Here is a 20,982-nt window from a genome sequence, read left to right on the forward strand (position 1 = left end):
AGAAAGTATATATAAGTTGAGGAAGTGGCGCTGTAGCTCAAGTGGTAGAGCGCTCGCCTTGAGTTGAAGAGCTGAGGGACAACGCCCAGGCCCAGAGTTCAAGCCCCACGACCAACAAAAAAAAAAAAAAAAGAAAGTATATATAAGTTGATATCGAAGTTACACTGTGAAAAATCTCATCAGTGACTCATTAATCATATGAATTTATATTCATTATTAACTTTTACATTTATATGCAGTTTCTAAAATGATTTGATATCCTTGATCCACAGACTATTTTGTTGATATTTACAAAGTCCTGCTTATTATATTCACATGTACTCAGGATGATTCTGTGTTGTTCATAACAACAGTTCTCCACGTTTAATGTGCAAATAATAAACCAACAGTACCCAGAAATGTGAAGCCTTAACCCTCTCAATTCCAGGAGGGTATTGGTGCTCCATAGATCCCACCTCCATCAATGCTATCCTAGAAGTTTACCAGAGAGGGTAGATGTACTCACAGGATGGAAAATTCAAATTCGGATTGAGAAATGCCCGAACCACATACACACACCTCATGCCTATCAGGATGATCACTCTGTGATGTCTTCTTTGGCAGGGGTCGTTTTGGCCAGGTCCACAAGTGTGAAGAGAAAGCAACAGGCCTGAAGCTGGCTGCCAAAATCATTAAGACCAGATGCCGAAAGGACAAGGTAAAGGCCATGGGAGGCAGGTCTCTCTCTGTCTCTCAACTAGAATCCATCTGCTAATGTGTGGTTTCTTCCTTCTGCTCAGGAGGAAGTGAAGAATGAGATCAGCATCATGAACCAACTGGACCATGTGAATCTCATTCAGCTCTATGATGCCTTTGAGTCCAAGAATGACATCATCCTGGTCATGGAGTAGTAGGTGTCCCCTTCACATGCCTCCTTCCTAGCACTTGTAACAAAGAGACTGCAGTTTTGTCTTGCCTTAGCAGGACAGAAGTGCAATGCATCATCAGATCTCGTTTGCATGAATCATACGATCCAGTTAGTTTCAGAAAAGAAACTGCTAATGATTGTGTATCTCCCATTGATACAAGTATATCTACCATTGATAAGTAGTAAGACAAAGTAGATATATCTTTGTATCTAAATTCTATGGCCAAACCAAGCCTAAATTCTACCCTGGGTAATCTAAAACAAAGTGATTTTCCATTGTCATTATAGATTTGTCTTTCTATAAGCTCAAGGGAATATGAGCTATAGACACTATGTTCTTCTCTATCTTCTCTATCTGTCTATCTATCTATCTATCTGTCTGTCTGTCTGTCTATCCATCTCTATTTATCTATCTACCTATTATCTATCTATCTATCTATCTATCTATCTATCTATCTAGTAAAGGCTATCAGTTAGCAAGTAATAGTAAGACAATTAGAATAACATACTATAATAAATATGAATGTTTGATCACTCAAAATAGCTTATTGTGCTTTACTGGCTACAGTTGACTATAAGACCTTTGAGAGAGAACTGGTAAATAAGTAGGGATTAATATATTCATGAATTCAAAGTTCATACCAAATCCTTGATGACTACAGTTAAGAAGTTCCAGCTTCGATTTAGAATCTCGTGTGTGTGTGTGTGTGTGTGTGTGTGTGTGTGTGTGTGTGTGTGTGTGTGTGTGTGTGTGTAGATACAGAGAGAGAGAAGGGGAGAGACAAGACAGAGAAGGGGGGAGGAAGGAAGGAATGAAGAAAAGAAGAAGGGGGAAGAAAGTAAGGAAGGAAAGAAAGAAGGAAGGAAAGGAAGAAAGAAAATGAAAATAAACCAGACATGGTAAGCTCATGTCTGACTGTAATTCTAGCTACATGGGAGGCAGAGGTGCAAAAATTGTGAAACAAGGTCAATCTGTGCAAAATCTTAGAGATCTTTCCTCAAAGAACAAGCTGGGAAGCAGCGGTATGTGTCTGTAATCACAGCTACACGGTGGCATAGATATGAGGAACAGAATTCTTGGCTAGCACAAAGTATGGCTCAAGTGATGTAGCATTTGCCTATTGAGTACAAAGCCCCAAATTCAAGTCCTATTACTGCCTCCCAAAAGAAAACTAGTAGTTCCAACTAATATTGAGTCAATATTGTAATTCATTTTTTCCATTTTGCATTTTGCTTTTTCGCTGTGAAGCAAGGCATCTTGGGGAATAAAAAAGCAGCCACACAGAAGCACTTTTTTTTTTATCACTGTACCTGCTCTTGGGTTGAAATCCTGAGCCATGTTCTGTTGCTGGTTGGAATCCCTTCCTGTGTTGGTACCTTCTCTATCTCTGATATGTGATAGAGAATGGTACAAGTAGACTATCTAGACCTGTGTCCATCAATTGATGAAAGGGACTTTAAGGCTTTCTCTTTCTAAGATTGAAGGTACATATATATATATATATATATATATATATATATCAAGTTCCTCTACCATAAGCATCATCTGACCAAGATGGCAAAGAAGACAGAAATAACTGTGCACACATGGTGCTTTTTGTTAGTGTTAGAGGGACTTATATACCACTTTACTACAGGAATGTATATACCAAGTTACTAAGAGCATGTGGTACTTCAGGAAGCAGGACTGAACTTCACCCTTTTTCCCATTGCAGTGTGGAAGGTGGAGAGCTGTTTGACCGCATCATTGATGAAAACTACAACTTGACAGAACTCGATACCATCCTGTTCATCAAACAGATTTGTGAGGGGATTAGGCATATGCATCAGATGTACATCCTCCACTTGGACTTAAAGGTAGAACCTTTTTTTCATCCTACCAAATGTAAAGTTTTTCCAATCCTTCCTTCCTCATATGGTAGGTTTTTTTTTTGGGCGGGGGGTGGAATCTCTGTCAGGTATTATATATCAGCTCAAAATATTTGTTCTATCACTAGTTATGTTTTTAGGAGTTAATAAAGATTGCGTGTGGGAGTTAGGTGTGTGGGTGTGTGTTGAGTTGAGTTGAGATATCACTGTGAGATCCTGTGTAGCTGAGACTATAGGCTTATACTCCATACCCAGAAAAATCTAGATTCTCTATTTTCAACTCTCTCACCATCTTTATGGACTATTATTTGCATGCTCATCTTTACAGTCTATCAGTCAGATCTTGTAACTTACCTGTGTTAAATAAAATTAACATGGTGGTGGTTTCCCTGAAGTTTCTCATTTTCAAGGTACTTAGGTGGGAGAATTTTAGCTAATTCAAATTCCATCGCCATAGCCAAATTTTCCATATGTTCAAGCACCTCTACCACTCCCCTCTTCAGAGCTTTAGGAAGCTCTGGACTTCAACAGTTTACTTTCCCTTGACTTACTGGAAGATGAGTAGAAATCACTGAAAACAGAATGAAGGGAAGCCATTAGGTGGGGCTGAAATGTCAAGGTGCTGAGAGGGTATGATGGGCTGCACTAGAAATGGAAGAGAGCACATGACAGAAGCTGGATCACTTCCTTTCTCCTCTTACTTTTTTCCTCTCTCCTTTGTATCATTCTCTATGGAGTGTCCAGAATTGAACTGCATTTAATGCAAAAGACCAAATCCCAGTAACCCCGGTTATGTCTAATTTTGGAACTAAGTATCTGAAAGTGCATCTTCTTGTGTGGCTCCATCATTTCCCCCTTTTCCTGTTTGCACAGCATGACAGTGAGATAAAGTATGCATTCTATATAACATACCATCGATTGCAAGTCATCAGGGAGTGTGCAGCTGAATAAATCTAGCCGCTTTAAATAGGTTTCCATGGGCCTCTCTTCCTACAACTTGGCTTCTCTCACTCTTTGATTTATGTGTCTTGCCTTTCCCACTCACTGTTGCTTAGGACAAGAGTGGGGGGAAATAGAATATAAAATGACAAAGTCAGAGGTTAAAAACCATTAGCAAAGTCTTTGGCCATGAACTGAGTATGATAATGCGTATTTTTATGGGCCGTATTTCCATGAGTGTGGATATTCTACAGATATTCCTACAGGGATTTGATTGGCAACTGGAGCCAGGAGCTAAACTACTACAAGTGAAATGACTCCATCTGTGGCTTCTTAACATTGATTGAGCAGTTGCAATGGGTAGTTTTAGTTATGGCTTGTATATAACAACAATAATAAAGGTGACAGCTGGATGAGTCACTAAGGAGTCACTTTTGAGAAAGCTCCTTGGAAGGAAAAGAGCCAAAAAATATTAAGAGTACTTGTCACTATTTAGGGAAATGAGAGCTGGCTTAAAAGAAGTCCCCTTTATGTTTTTTACGTTCTGCAAATCTTATGCAGTGAACATTCTTTCATTTCATAATCACAAAAACCTAACTGTTTTGTGCTGGGGCTTGAATTCAGGGCCAGGGTGTTCTCCCTTAGCTTTTTGCTCAAAACTGGCTCTCTACCATTTGAGCCTCAGCCACTTTCAGTGGAGATAAGGGTCTTCTGGCCTTTTCTGCCCAGTCTGGCTTCAATCCTAGATCCTCACATTTTATCCTCCTGAGTAGCTAGAATTACAGGTGTGACCCACTAGTGCCTGGCTTAAAAATGAACTAGTCCTGGGGCTTGAACTAAGGGCTTACACACTGCCCCTGAACTTTTTTGCTCAAGACTGGTGCCACAGCTTCACTCTGGCTTTTTTTGGTGATTAATTGGAGATAAGACTCTCATGGGCTGGCTTTGAACCATGTTCCCCAGATCTCAGCCTCCCGAGTAGTTGGGATTAGAGGCATGAGCCACCAGTGTCTGGTAAAAACTTTTTGATGTACCCTCAATAGATGTTTGTATATATATGGCAAAGGCAGTTTAGGATGTTATAATATTTTTTAATGACTAGGCAGTTTTCTACATAATGATTTATTTAAGTATAAAAGGCATGGCTTGTACAAAAACAACAACTTGTCTTTAAAATGATTTTTACTCGCAGATATCTGTGAGATACTTTAGAAAAGGGCTTTATCAAATCAATGATTGAATATTGAAAAGGAAACACTGCATCATTTCATAAAGCATATATGAGTTTCTATTGTGTTTAAACCTGTTTTCTACCAGACAGAAGGTAGGGGCTGTGATCACTACCCAAAAGATGGATATGAAATCCTGGGTATCCAAAGACTTTGCCAGCACCATCTTCAGGAAAAGTTGAAACTAGAGTTGGAGAGTTCTCAGCTCTTTGAAAATGTTCTTTCTCTTTTACGAATAACAATGACCTTAAATCAAGTCCCTCATTTTTTTTTCCAGATCTCAGGTTGTTGTTTTTTTCCCCTATTCTAATTAATGTAGTTAGACCCACAGGACAAATACTACCTACTTTTCTCCATTTCACAATAAGTCTCTCAGGGCACAGTCTTATCAGAGTCTAACTCTAAGGGAACACTAAGTCATAGGGTTTAGGCATTGAGAGCAAACAGTAAAACTTTGGAATTTCTGAGGATAAAGAATGAGTAGAAGAGAATAGCCTTCCTTTAGCGTGTGACTTTCCCATAGACAAACACAAAAGGAAAATCTGGAGGTCAGGAATGTACACATTGTGCTGCGTATTCAATGTAGTTGTCTAAGTGAATCAGGCCATTTCTCTTGGAACTCATAAATCTAAGGGAAAAATATTCCTACAAGAAGGGGAAACATACTTAATAATTTTAGTGTGTGTTGAAGCAGATGTCACATCTGAGCTGGCCTACACCAGCCCATTTGGGAAGTAGTGAAACAGCCTGCTTCTCTTTCTTCCCTCAAGGAGGCCTCTGCTTGAACTCATGCATTATGGTAAACTGCAAAACCATGGAGAGGGACAGGCAGGGTAATGCAAGGTTGGCAGGGTACCCACAACCTCATCCACCACATAATTAAAGGAGAAAATACCCACACAGACAAGCCAGCCCCCAAGTGAAAGGCCTGATATGTTTTTCCTGAGCATCGTTGTATTTTTAGTTGTGGTTCAAGGACAATTTGAGTGAAGGATGGTTGTTTTTATTGCTAATGTGTCTCTTTCTCCTGGCAGCCTGAGAATATCCTGTGTGTGAATCGAGATGCTAAACAAATAAAAATTATTGATTTTGGATTGGCCAGAAGGTATGTCTGTTTGGACATAGGTGTAAGGATGGTGTTAGGGGACATTCCTTGCAAAGATAAATCTGATATGCCCCTGGGTTTCCTGCCTTCATTTAGAATTAATTTAATGAGAACTATGTTCAGTCTTACTTTGTTGAACTTGAGCATTTAAAGGTTTCTTGAATTCATAAAGAAATGAGATATAAAAACCCAGTACAGTGAACTTTATTAGGTTAGAAGCCATTAAGTTAGCATTTGTAAGAGTTTTTGTTTTGATTTGCTGTAAAAATACTAATAGTATAAACAAGTTTGCAGAGTGTTGTGGCACATATAAACTTCGTATGGCCACAGAAAGCTTAGGTGAACACATTAACAATTCAGCATATTAATGATGCATATAAATGGATGATAAATTTTTGCAATATTTTGTTTGTGTGTTAGCATAGGCTTACTTTGGTCACCTACATGCCAAGGACTGTACTGGTTTTCTTTTTGCCTTTTCTGTAATTCAGATGTTCTAATAGTTGAGAGTGGCTTTTGCTACAGCTGTTGCAGATTATTAAGCTTTTAAAGATGAATTTTTATTCTTGAAACCCTTGGGAAATTTTTGATAGTAGCACAAGCAATCCATTTCCTGTAAAGTTTGTTTAAGTTTCCTGTAGTGCTGAAATTATTTAGTCTCATTGTGTCTTTTTTCAGCATTGGAATTTTTTTGAGCTTGATTGACAGTTTACATCCATCTACTTTGTTTCTTCAATTTCAGGTACAAACCCAGGGAGAAGCTGAAGGTGAACTTTGGAACTCCAGAATTTCTCTCCCCTGAAGTTGTGAACTATGATTTTGTTTCTTTCTCTACTGACATGTGGAGCGTGGGGGTGATTACCTACATGCTGTAAGCAACCTCACAGTTTCTCCTACACACTTGCTTTCAACCTGTGCATGTTTTATGAGGCCTTAATTTAAAGCCTTAATTTAGATGGTTTACCAATATATAGCACCATTCCATACTCAATTACTTTCTAGGTTCTGTTGAATCCTAGAGGTGAGCAAATTCTTTTTCCCACATCATCTGAAAAAGTAAATGTCTGTCCACGGGCCACTTTGATTCTCAAGACATCACCTAAAGCCCCAAGGTAGCCATAATACCAATACCAACACTACTATAATAAATCTCACATACTCATCTCCTTATTCCTCAGAAGCGACATTCCTAGTGTTTTTCTTCTGAGTACATGACAGCACCTTGCTAGTTGTGAAATGCTTTAAAAGGAGATTGTGTTTTTCTTTGAAAATAGGTTGGGAATTGGGATAGGGGAGGTCAGCATTTTCTTAGTTGCAATAGATCATGAAATCATGCTTCATCATTATAGTTTTACTTTTACTATCTTTAAGTAGTTGTACAAAGGGATTTCAATTTAACATGCCAATTTATGAGAACATAACATCGTTAGGTTTTATTTCTTCCTTTCATTTTTAAATGACAGACTCAAAAAGCAAACATTCTAAGAAGGATTCAAGGTTGTTTGAAATCACTCACCTCACTCTGGATGCTGTGTTCTAGACTCAGCGGTTTGTCCCCTTTCCTGGGTGATAATGATGCAGAGACACTAAGCAACGTCCTGGCATGCAGGTGGGATTTAGAAGAAGAAGAATTTCAGGACATCTCGGATGAGGCCAGGGAGTTCATCTCCAAGCTCCTGATCAAGGAGAAGAGGTATCCCCAGCTCACCCTCTACCCTAGGAGACATGGGGGTAATCAGAAATATTGTGGAACACAAGGGTTTGTTAGAATCTATTTCCCAGTGCCATCAATGGTGCTGATGCAAACTGAGTTAAGTTCAACTCAGTTACCTGACCTACTAAGGACTAGGATTTCTCTGGCCAGCAGACTGCTATCTGGCTATGAATCCATGCCTTTCTGGCTTCTGCTGCAAAGCCCTCAACATTTACAGTCTCCTCCTGGGCCTCAGGTGATCACTGTCTCTTTCACCTCTGTAAAGCAAGTGTGGCTCTATGTAACTGAACGCTTTTCTACGGCTTCATTAGTGAATCTACTATGGCCTAGAGAGTGCCAACTATTTATCCCTTTTAAGTACTGTCCCTCCCCTAGATCTAAGCTATAGAAAGTGCTATTGTTTCTGTTTTATGGATGAGACTGTGAGTACTTGCTCCATAATTACAAGGGGCAGCACTGATACTCAAGCCCAAGTTGATCTTCCTCCAAGGCTGTGCTTAAAACCATATCAGTTCAAACAAATTACAGTGAGTGAAGAATGATATTGAAATATAGGGCTTACATGTTAGAATTATAAGGGGGAAGGACATTGCAATTCACCATTTCAGGGGACTTCATACCTAGATCATATGATAATATTTAAGATTTTCAGAGCCAATAGTATTTGCTTTATTGTTTTATTATTTTGTGACTTTTAGGTCCATTAGTGAACATGACTATGAATTAATAGATAGAAGCATGTTGTGGGAAGTAGAGGTACCAACATGGCTCTGGCACAAAGCCTGATGGACAGTCTTTCATTCAAGGAAATGAATTGGGCAGTAAGAACAGAAGTATAAAGCTCAGCCCATGCTTTAGTAAACTTGTGATCTAATAGAAGTGATAGATTTTTTTAAAGAAGAAATAACTTACAATGTATTCTAACAATATACACAATGTTGGAATCAAACTGAGTCTCGAGAATGAAGAGAATTTAGCCAGGCTAACAGCATCAGGCTGAGGAGAAAGACAATTTAGATAGTGATTTTCTTTTTCCTTGACAGAAAGAGCTAAAGTACCTGAGGTTATCATTATTATTATTGGCTTTGAGCAAAAAAGCCAAGGAATAGTGCCCAGGCTTTGAGTTCAAGTGTCAGTTCAAGTATCAAAAAGATGTAGCATTTACTGTTACAATAATAAAGATGCATTTGTTTTTCAACTGTTTGCTAGGAGTTCAATTTATGATATTCAGATATTGTATCATAAGAATGGTTGCTTCTGTTTGGAAGTTGATGTCTTTTATTAACAAGACTTGTAAAAACCTTTTCTCTGACTTATTTTACCCATTTTGTTACCCTGGTTAGGTCTGATGATCACCTATGCCATCCTCTAAAGCAAACAATTCCAGAGAGGCTAGATTTGACTTTGAATTTGAAAGTTGGCCACCTAGTCTACCAAAGGCCATGACCAGAACTAGGGATGAATGGCAGGTGCAGGGGTCACTTGGTGTGCTTCTACTGACTTTCTGGATTTCCTTTTAGTTGGAGAATAAGTGCCAGCGAAGCTCTGAAGCACCCCTGGTTGTCAGACCACAAGCTGCACTCCAGACTCAGTGCACAGGTGACTGAGGCACCCTGCCTCCTCTGCTTTTTTTCCTGTGTCTGCCTGTTATTTTATTTTGTTGTATTTACCAGTTGTCCATCTTAACCTTTTGTCATGACTTAAGTCGTGTGCTAATTTGAAAGCATGTAAAATGTTATTATAGAGCAGAGTTTTAAATTAAAAATGTTAATAATGTTGTTTATATATGTTAAGCTCATTATTAAGTATAGCTATTGTTATGAACGCATCCTACCCATTATAAAATACAATTCATTAAATACTATGTACACATACTTACACTCACAAGTATATGTGGCCTAAATATTTAAAAACATACAGTTTTTGGAGAAGATATGTTGTTGTAAGTTCTGGAGAAATATCTCCTTAAAAATAATTCAGAATTCCAAGCTCTTTGTTTTAATCTAGTTTAGTCTGTTTGGCCTCTAAATCCTAACTCTAATATTCAACTCAGAGCAGATTTCCAAGCGAGTGAAGACAATTTTGGTCTCTAGAGACTGCCAAGAGCTGGAGCCTTACACCTGTGATCCTAGCAACTCAGGAGGCTGAGATCTGAGGATCATGGCTCAAAGCCAGCCCAAATAGGAAAGACTGTGAGACTCTTAACTCCAACTAACTGCCAAAAAGCTAGAAGTATAGCTGTGATTCAAGTGGTAGATACCAACCTTGAGCAGAAAAGCCCAGGCCTTGAGTTCAAGGCCCAATACTGGCGCGCGCGCGCACACACACACACACACACACACACACACACACACACACACAAAGGCTGTGAAGTAGAATACAGTGACATCTCTCTCTGTTCCCATTATCTTACTATGTGTATTCCAACTTTCTCATCTATCTCTGGCACAGATTTCTTTCCTATGCCTAAGGTCATATGAACAAGATGTTTCCACTTGAATCCTCTCCATCCTAAGCCATCTTATCTCTTTCTGCCTCACTTCCTCCTCAACCATCTTCCCAGCATAGGATACCCATTGGGTAGATCAGTGAGACCCTAAACTACCTTGTTTATTTCTCCCTCTCCCTTAATTCCTTCATCTTATGTTTAATTTACCTCCAAGTTCTATACATTATATTCCTAATTACCTCTGGACTTAATCTAATCCACTCCACCTTCATAATTATCTTGTCTGGCAATAAAATTAAAAATTTTTAAATTTAAATACTTAAAAATTCTTTATTATCCTTAAGTGGTTGAATGAAGGGTTTTCAATTCAACATGTTAGTTTGTGAGCACAATAAATCATAATCAAAATCACCTCTTTCATTACTCTTCTTCATTCCTCCTAAGCCCACCCATCCTCTCAATTTTCCTAGTTTCATTTTCACATATATACATTGAATATGACTGCATTTGTCCACCATTTCTCTCTTCATTCATCTCCTCTCCTCCCTTCATTCATCTACTCTCCTCCCTTCCTGACAGCACACGTTCCGGCTTCATGGTATTCATTTTGTTAAACTGTAACTTACCTATTCAAAGGAATTGTACCATTGGATTCCTCCCCTGCAGATACCATACTTCAGTTAATATGTTTGTGTGTATATGTGTAGAGGTCATATGTGTATATATGCACATATATATGCATATATGTGCGTATATATGCACATATATATGCATGCATGTGCATATATACACATACATGCATATATACACACAGATATACATACTGTAGGGGTCATATGGGTATACATATGAAGATATATGCATATATGTGTCTATACACACATATGCATATATCATATATACATATATGAATATATACATATATATACCCATATGACCCCTACAGTATTAGCTCTTAATTGGCTTCTCTGCCTCTTTCATCTTCTTTCAATCTAAATAAGCATGAATTATAGATGTAACATTTCAGTCACTTAACTGAATATGTAAAATGCCTAGCTGGACAAGATTTACACACAGAACTAATAAGGAACCTAGGCTTGCAGGATCATATGGATGGGTCAGACATGCACATTGTGCCATGACCCTGGCACAGTGTGTGCTTCACACACTTTCATTTCCTCCACCTCTTCTCATCTTCTCCAGTCCTTAGGGGTTCTGGAAAGGAAGTTTTCCCTGACCAACAAACCTTGGAATGACTGTGCTTCAGGTACTCACTTTTTCCACAGCCAGTTTTTATTGAAATTAACTTGACTTCTAAATTCAGCATCAGCATGGGGTTTATTTGTGTCTGAATATACCTTTCCTTGATAATTGGTACTGATGCCAAGCAAAAATAGACTTATTACTGAGCCAGGCCCTCACTCAGACTGCATAACCTGCTTATTAGGGTAACCAACCTATTTTGAGCCCATTTTCCACCAATGTATTTTTATCCATGCTATTGGTGTCCAAATACACTTTGACGTGGCAGGACAATATAGAAACCACAGCATCGAATTAATGATACTATACAGTATAAAGATGTTTAAAAATATTTAAACCATGTGACAACAACAAAAATCACCTTTTTATTATTTCATCCAATAGCTGGTACTAGAAGTGAATAGATATTTTAAGAGTGGCGACAATTTTTTTAAAATCCTTTGTATGTCTGTTTACCATTAAAGTTATTTCATGGTACAGTGACAGGCATTGCTCTAACCACTTTACAAAAATTAACTATGTACTCTTCATGCCAATCCTATAACACCATGATTATCAACTCTACTGTGGAGATGAGAATCCTGAGGATAGGGACAAGTTCGAGAGAGTGGGCAGAACCTTATAGCTCTATTGTCCTTCTAAATAAAGGGGGCCTAGATTATGTTTTCAGAACCATTTTTTAATTGTTATGAAGGTGATATACAGAGGAGTTAGTTGCATAAGTCAGATAATGAGTACATTTCTTATTGAACAGTGTCCCCTTCTCTCACTTTCTCCCAGTTTTCCCCTCTCTTATCCTCCACAAGTTGTATAGTTCATTTTCAATATACTGTCTAGTGAGTACCACTGCTACATTTTTTACCTTTTGTTCTACCACTTCTGTGCTCCCCGCTTACCCAGAACAGATAAACTTACAAGCAAGACAAAAGGTACAAAAAACAAAAACATCAACAAAGGAAAAAAAAACCTCTTATTTCCATTTCTTGGAGTTCATTTTGATAAATATTATTTAATATGATCATATGCACAGAGCTATTGAGCCTTTATGATCTTCTTGTAATAATATTCTCCTTTGGTCTCACTATGTGAATGTCTAGAGACCTGTATAATTTATCATGTCCCAGTGTATTTTTTCTCTTTACCATCCAGTATGTTTACCTGTGATTTATAGGCACATTCTAGTTATTACAAATGAAGGACAACATGCAACCTATGTTTCTTTGGGTCTGACTTACTTCGCTTAATATAATTTTTCTCAAGTCTTTCCATTTCCTTATGAATGGTACAATATCAATCTTTCTGATGGAAGAATAGAATTCCATTGTGTATATATAATACATTTTCTCCTTTTTTTGCCAGTCCTGGGGCTTGAACTCAGGTCCTGAGCACTGTCCCTGAGCTTCTTTGCTCAAGGCTAGGTCACCTGAGCCACAGCACCACTTCTGGCTTTTTTTCTGTTTATGTGCTACTGAGGAATCAAATCCAGAATACTAGGCAAGCATTCTACCACTAAGCCACATTTCCAACTCTATAAAACGTTTTCTTCATCCATTCATCTGCTGTGGGCATCTGTGTTGATTCCATATCTTGGCTATGGCAAACAATGCTTCAATGAATATGGTTGTTCTGGTAGCTTTTGTGTGGCCTTGTTTAATGAACATGGTTGTGCTGGTAGCTTTAGTGTGGCCTTGTTTGTGGTCTATTGGAATTGCTAGGTCATAGGGAAGCTCAATATTTAATCTTTTTTTTATTGTGAAAATACCGTACAGAGCAATTACAATTACATGGGCAAGATAACGAGTACATTTCTTATCAAGCATTGTTGCCCCCTCCTTTGTTTCCTCTTCCATATTTAATCTTTTGAGGGAACTCCATACAGCTTTCCAGAGTGGCTGAACAAGTTTACATTCCCACCAACAGAGTAATATGAGTTCCCTTTGGCCACATTCCTGCCAGCATCTGTTCTTGTTAGTTTTCTTGATAATGGTCATTCTAACTCAGTTGAGTTGGAATCTCAATGTTATTTTGATTTGCATTTCTTGTATGGCCAGAGATGTTGAACATATCTTCATGTGTCTATTGATGATTCTTTCTTCTTCTTCTGAAAAATCTCTCTTTATATCTTTAGCCAACTTACTAATTGGGATGCTGCTTTTTTGAGAGTTCATTTTGGGGGATTTAATTTTTTGAGCTCTAAGTATACTTTAAATATAAGGCCCTTCTCTGAACCAAACTTCAAACTCTATTGCAAAACCATAGAAATAAAAACAGCTTGATACTGGCACAAGAATAGGCCTGAGGACCAATAAAACAGAAAAGAAGATCCAGAAATAAACACACAGACTTATAGCCTCCTAATATTTGATATGGGAGCCAAAAACATAGGCTTGAAGAAAGACAGCCTTCTCAACAAATAGGGCTGGCAAAATTGGCAATACCCATGCAGAAAACTAAAACTTATAAATCACACTACACCAGAATCAATTGAAAATGGATCAAAGACCTCAATGTAAGGCCAAATACCATGAAAATATAACTGAAAGGGGTAAAAGAAACACTAGGGCTAGTAGGCATGGGTCAAAACTTCCTAAGTAAAGATCCAGAATCACAACAAATCAGAACTATTCTTGTACTGTACATATTTGGCATTAGTAAAAGGCAACATTCAAACAACATATTTTATTTTTCAACCAAATATAGGTTAAGGATACCTTATCCAAATTGCTGAGACATGAAGGGTGTCAGATGTTTCTCAGAATTTGGAAATTGCACATACTCATCTTGAGAACAGGACCTATATCTAAACATAAAATTAAACTACATTTTATATATGCCTTATGCACATAGTCTGAAGGTAATATTGTGCAATATTTTAATGCACCTGTGTTTTGATTGTAATCCAGCACACAAAGTCTGATATAGAATTTTCTCCTTGTGGTGCCATGTTGTTAATAGTGCAAAAGTTTTCAATTTTGAAGCATTTAGTATTTCAGACTTTTGGAATAGGAGTATTTAGCCTGTATTGAGACTAAATTTTTCTAGACAATTTAATTTGGGAATACTCTTGGTTTTTATTATGTAAAATAAGAATTAATTTTTATGTTGAAATTTATTATCTCATCCACCATTTGACCTAAACTTATTTTCAAGTATTCTTATCTCTTTTGTTTCATCTTAAAAACATTTAACTAAGTTTTCACTATTTCAGCATCTATTATTATTATTATTTTACTTTTTGGTTGTGGGGCTTGAACTCTGGGTTTGGGCACTGTCCCTGAACTCTTCAGCTTAAGGAGAGCACTCTGCCACTTGAGCCACAGTGCCACTTCCGGTTTTCTGGTAGTAACTGGAGATAAGAATCTCATGGACTTTCCTGCCCAGGCTGGCTTTGAATTGTGACCCTCAGATTTCAGCCTCCTGAGTAGCTAGGATTATAGGCACGAACCACCAGTGCCTGGTTTCAGCCTCTATACTTAAGAAGCATTTTCTGTTTCTTTCTTAAGAATTAAGGTCCCAAAGTTCTCTGTCTTCGGTTTTATACTCAAGATGACATGAGTGGTTCTGGCCTTTCTTAAGTCTCCAACAATCTGTACATAACCCATGCCATGTCAGAAACAGCCCTCACTTGAAGTAATTTCAAACTATAACTTCATTAGGACTCAGCAAGTACCTCATTTGCACAATTCCTTGTTGCTTTGGAGACAGAGGAAGGAAATCTTAACAAATATGACATAGTTTCTTTATTCCAAGAACAAAGATACCCTTTGCCCATAGCATATGCCCTCTCAGTGGACTAATAAAACACAAATGGATATCCAACTGTCATTCACTCTTTTCTAGTTAATCAAATTACCATTTCCTTAATTACAACTCTCATCATACCACTTCAGAATTAGTCGGTGTTCCATTATTGCAACAAATAATTATCAAGAAAAAAATTTTCCTTTTGCTCATAGTTTTGGAGGTTTCATCAATTGCTTTTGGAACTATGGTAAATCAGAACAACATAATGGAACTACATGACTGGGGAAAACTGCTCATCTCATGGCCAGAAAAAGATCAAAAGAAGAAAGGGCTAGCCACATAATTTTCTTCAAAGACACGCCCCTCCAATAACCTAACGTCCTCCCATTAGGAGGAAGCACCAGGGCTGGCAATAATATAAAGGCCTTTGGAGGACAGTTAAGATCTAAATTGTATTGTGTCAATCCTTAGAAAGTTTTCACACATCCTCTTCTGTACATACCAAATCAAACACACCAGTGGTTACAGCTGCCCCAGGATATCCCAAACCTATTTCTAGGCCCATCTCTGTCCATCCTTGTAAATCAGCCAAAATCATGATGATTAAAGCTGAAATTGAATGTCATCTTTCTTATTTTTAAAAAATGTATTTGCAAGTTAAGTGATGGCCAGAGGAGGGGGATTTAGTCTAGGGTATATTTTGCTTGTTTTTTTTTTGTGTGTGTGTGTGTTTGAACAGTACTAGAGATTGAACTCAGAGACTTGTCTTGCTAAGCAAGTGTTCTACTATTTGAGCCTCACCCCAGCCCTCCATGTTACCTCTTTTACAATGGCTTTTCTTTGACTCCAAACTGAGGATTCTTTTCTCTTAGTGAACCTATCCATCGGCACTTGCATGCCATCTGAATCATCCTCTAGCCATCAGAGCCCTAATGAAACAAGTACTGGCTCTTGTGCTTTGTCAAAGTGGGTTTTAACAAGGCATACATGTGAAAACTAAATGTGAGTGACTCTCAGTGAAAAGTAAGGAAAGTGATCATGAGGATGTTATAGGAGAGTAGAAGACATGCTTGACTTGGACTGTAAAGGTTGGAAGCATGTCTGCAGGGGTCTTTTACAATTTAGCTTTCAAGAATATCTATTGGGCTGGGAAGGTGGCTCAGTGGTAGAGCACTTGCCTTGCATGCATGAGGCCCTGGGTTCGATTCCCCAGCACCATATAAGCAAAAAGAAAAAAAGCTGGAAGTGGCGCTGTGGCTCAAGTGGTAGAGCGCTAGCCTTGAGCTGAAGAGCTGAGGGACAGTGCCCAGGCCCAGAGTTCAGGCCTCACGACTGGACCAAAAAAAGAAAAAAATATCTATTAAAAACTGGGCACATTGGCATACACCTATAATTTCAGAATTTAGGAGACTAAAGCATAAAGGTGACTGTGAGTTGTGAGCCCATCTGGGTGATATTTAGTGAAAGCCTGTCTCAAACAAACAAAAAAAGAATCTCTGTGGAAAACACTTTCTATTCAGTAGCAAATTATTTACTCCTTTTTGAGTTCTCATAAGTCAAGAATTTATGGAAACAATTTTAATTTTCCCCAAATGTCTCCTGATTTTTCTAGAAGAAGAACTGCAACTCTGATGCTCAGAACCTCATGACCAAATAGTCCATTGAAGGTGCTGGTTTATTTGAAAGGTTGGTCTTCGGTCTTTTGTCTCTCTTCGCTCTCCTCTGGGAATGAAGAATAGTACATTTATTTTGAGGACTAACTAGGGCCGCAATCTGAGAAGGCACAGATTTGAATAGCCTTGAAAATATGGTCCACTTGTCTTGGGAAGAAATGTTTGTTGTATGCTTTAAGTGAGAGGAATAAAAAAATGAAAGAAAGAAAGAGGAAGGAAGAAAGAAGGAAGGAAATAAGGAAGGAAGGAAGGAAGAGAGAGGAAAGGAGGAATATAAGGAAAGAAAGAGAAAGAAAAAAAAGCAGAGAAATTAAGGAAGAAAGAAACAAAGCAGTTGTATGCTATTTGCACAGCATGGTGAGAAGCAGAACTGTGTTTTGGCTTAAGGAGTGGGAGAGGTCCCCAAATTCGGATTGCTGACTTTGTGCCCTGGTTCTGTTGTTGCCTAGTAGAGGAAGCTCAGTTCCCTGACATGTGGATTGCCAATACTCTAAGCTCACTGAGTGGCATCAATGAAATAGTCCAGGCAAAGCCATACGACCAGGGCCTGGCATAAAGAAGGAATCTCAATAATGAGCTCAGTAGGCTCTAGATGGAACAGAAATTGCCTCAGGTAATCGTTAGAAAAGTTTCATGAGGTCTACGGAAGTGATGTCTTCTTTTGTGTAAACTGGGGAACTGTACCTCAGAACCTCAGAAGTGGAACAACTCAGTCACAATGGACTCCATCCAGACCTGTCATTCTAAAACAAAGCCTGAGCCCCTCCCCAGTGATCTGCTCCTCTCCTTGTCCTCTTTGATCCTGAGTCACACCACTTTGCACAAACTTTCCTTTGCCCCTCTTAGAGTTTTGTCAGAATTAAAGGATAGTTTTGTGCATGAATATCTTCACGTATATCAATAACTAAAGAACGGTATAAGATCAATGGGTCATTAAGGACTTTCAGAAAACCCACCATTTATATCACTGAAGAGGCACAAAGTCCTTGGCCAGTTTTCCACAGCTAAGTTTTAATGACTTCCTAGAATATATGATATATGATTCTGGCCTTCTAGCCCACTCATTTTAATCCTTTTATTTTTTTTCCTTTTTTAAATAATGGATTGAACCTAGTGCCTTGTACATGCTAGGCAAGTCCTTTACTATGGAGCTTTATCATCAGACCCTACTGATCTCAATCCTTTCTTTATTCCAGTTGGTATTTTCTGGAACCTGAGGTTTTTGTGTGTCTATTTGGCTGAATATATTTTTGTAAACAGCCTCAAAAATCTTTCATAGAATACAATGGGGTAGAAATAAATCAGTATACAATAATCAAGTCCACAGTGTTAGAAAGCACTTGGCCTTTCTGTATGGGGGTTATTTACTTATGAGCCTGTTACTTATTTAGTAATCTATGAACAGTCAACTAGAAGACCTGGGCTTTCAATTTACAGAGACCATGCTTGTTTATCCAAATTAACAAGGGTATCAAAGTATGGGGAAGGTAGAAAGTAATTTTCTTTCACGGGTCTTGGTGCATCAGGCTGAGCTTACAAAGCTTAGATAGCTGTCAATGTAAGCCCTCAGTAGGGAGGCCCCAACACAGTCCCCCTGTGCCTTTCCTCTCCCCTCTTCTTCACTCTCTCCCCTACAAGCAGTTTTGTCCCCAGCCACCACAAACCCCGAGGGTTTGCCACAAACCACCTTCCCACCAGAAATTCTGGAGTCACATTTGAGGCTTGATGGGAATGAATGCTCTGGGTGACAGGAGGTTGCATTCCAAGGCAGCTTGTCGCCAGGGTCTGCAGGGGAAAGAATGAAGAGGAAATGGCCATGGGAGAAGGTAGACATCTTCAAAGTTAAAGTTGTTACCTTGAATTTGGAGCGATAGAATACAGTGGCAGAAGTCATGCAGAAGACAGATACAAGCATTTGAGCTGGTCACATAGGTGCAACCTTTGCTGGAATTGCATGCCACCTCCCCAGACTCTTGTCAGGTTTGCTTTTGCTGCTGCCTCCTTTCCCTGAGTTCCTCTAGCTCCATTAGGCCATAAAAATTCACCTGGATTTGACCAGAGGCCAAGGAAGAATTATTTCAGATTCACATGATGTGGATGTAGATTCTAAGTTTATTTCCTAACCCCCTTTCCTACAGTGCTAGCAATTGAAACCAGGGCCTCATTCATGATGAGGCTCTCTCATTGAGCCTCCGCCCCTATTTTTAATTTAAAAGTAAATGAAAGATATTAACTCTGGGAGAAAACTCTTTTGAGAAGATTAAAAAAAATCATTCTTCACATCAGATTCTCTGCCAGGGTGAGATGGGTTTTGGCAGGATTTATTATGAGTAAAACCAAACTTGAGATAATATTGATTTTAAAAATCTCGTGGTTAAAGATTATTACTGTGGAAAAAGAGAGTTCCAGGCTCTATAAATAAGGTCTAATCCACAATGTAAATTTAGGCATATAAATCTCCTTCAATTTGTTAGAGGTTTCTTAATGCACCAAGGAAACACTCCAAAAAAAAAAAAACAACCTGATACCACTCCATTCATTGTTCCCTTTGCATCTTTTGCCTCTTTTGCCAGAATATATGATAGAAATTTAGAAAACCTCCTCCTATCCATAGAATTGATTCAGGAAAGCAAACAGTACTTAGGCCCTAGGTTAGAGATGCCCTAAAGCAAATGGAAGTATAGTTGGTCCTCCATATTCATGGTTCATATCTTCAGATTCATCTAGCTATGGATGAAAAATATTTGAATAAAAATTTGCATCCATGCTGAACATGGACAGACTTTTTTGTCATCATCTCTTAAACAGCATAGCATGGCAACTATTCACACAGCATATAACCTGTATTAGATATTACAGTATAAGTAATCTGGAGATGATTTAAAGTACAGTGGAGAATGCACACAGGTTCTTTGCAAATGCTTTGCCATTTTATATATAAAGGACTGGCATGTATGGAGGCCTGGAACCAATCTGCCATGAATGTTGAGAGAGGACTATGTGCTCTGCATGATTCACATTCTCACTTTGATACTGGGATCCGGCTGACCAAGGACCCATGGCACAGGGCAGGAGCGGCTGTTTTTCAGAAGAAACAAAGAGGCCTTGTCTCTGGATATTGCAAATAGTGCTAAAATATCTCCCATAAACTTCAAACCCCATTTTGGGTAAGCAGCGGAATCCATTGAGAGGTTTCTTTTTTTTCTCTCACATACACACATACGTTATAAAAAAAATCATCTGTGGTTTTCCTAAGGGCTACAACCAGCTAATTACAATTTTAAAAGTCCTGCTGAATTAACAGGATTCATATTTTGTTTGCTTTGCAGGAAAAGTGCTGCGGTTGCTGCTGCTTTGAGAAGACTTTTGAGCACTCAGCAGTTCTGATGCCTTGACCCCTTTGCTGACTGGCAGGGGGAGTAGGGAGAGCCCTTGAACTTGAACTTGGAGCGACTTTGCTGCACTCAGTGGGTTACCCAGTTCCTGCTCCCTGGGGGCTCAGACAGATCCCCACATCCCACATAATGCATCCCATCAGGAAGATGTTTCCCTGCCTTCTTGAGTTGTTTTTTTTTTAGCTTAATGTATTTTTTATTATTGGAGGCTAGTTGCTGAGGTAGGGGTACATTATGTCTGCTATGTTTTGAAATACTAGAGCAATCATACTGTAGATTTATTTGAGATTTTTAAATCTGGAGGATGAATTTAGAGGGACAGGGAAAAAAGTCCAGTTCTTGCATTATGACTCTCTCAAGCCAGTAATTATCTCTATAAAAATTCTAATTTTGACTCTTTCTGATTTGGCCTGGAATCAGGTAATTCATCAGATAAATTTGCTTTGAATTCTGAGGCTTGAGGAGGCATCAGGCACTGTACTTCCCATTTATTTCGCACTCTCATCCAAGTGCTTCAGTCCTGAAGCACTACTACATGGACAATTCTATTTTCAAATGAATGTTCTACCATTACATGATGCATACCTTAACAGACAGTTTGTCCACACAAAACACACTAGTTTGGAGAATGCAGAAGGGACTTGTTTATGGTTAGTTTAATAGAACAGCCTTCATAATAATATTGACAATTATGA

The 20,982-nt window shown here is 38.5% G+C and overlaps 1 protein-coding gene across 1 annotated transcript in view; it reads left to right on the forward strand.

Annotated features, from left to right (window-relative positions):
• Window positions 1-20,589, forward strand: part of Mylk4 (myosin light chain kinase family member 4) — a 105,749-nt gene extending 85,160 nt beyond the window's left edge. The window contains exons 7-15 of the mRNA XM_042680354.1: window positions 604-697; window positions 780-889; window positions 2,623-2,764; window positions 5,979-6,049; window positions 6,792-6,920; window positions 7,590-7,742; window positions 9,284-9,362; window positions 16,835-16,905; window positions 20,222-20,589. Of these exons, the coding sequence (XP_042536288.1) occupies window positions 604-697; window positions 780-889; window positions 2,623-2,764; window positions 5,979-6,049; window positions 6,792-6,920; window positions 7,590-7,742; window positions 9,284-9,362; window positions 16,835-16,876 (820 nt within the window). The 3' untranslated portion in view covers window positions 16,877-16,905; window positions 20,222-20,589. The remainder of the gene's footprint in view (window positions 1-603; window positions 698-779; window positions 890-2,622; window positions 2,765-5,978; window positions 6,050-6,791; window positions 6,921-7,589; window positions 7,743-9,283; window positions 9,363-16,834; window positions 16,906-20,221) is intronic.
• The last annotated feature ends 393 nt before the right edge of the window (window positions 20,590-20,982 follow it).

Source organism: Dipodomys spectabilis, unplaced genomic scaffold (genome assembly GCF_019054845.1).
Source record: "Dipodomys spectabilis isolate Male_0828 unplaced genomic scaffold, ASM1905484v1 ptg000059l, whole genome shotgun sequence".
Lineage (NCBI taxonomy): Eukaryota > Metazoa > Chordata > Mammalia > Rodentia > Heteromyidae > Dipodomys > Dipodomys spectabilis.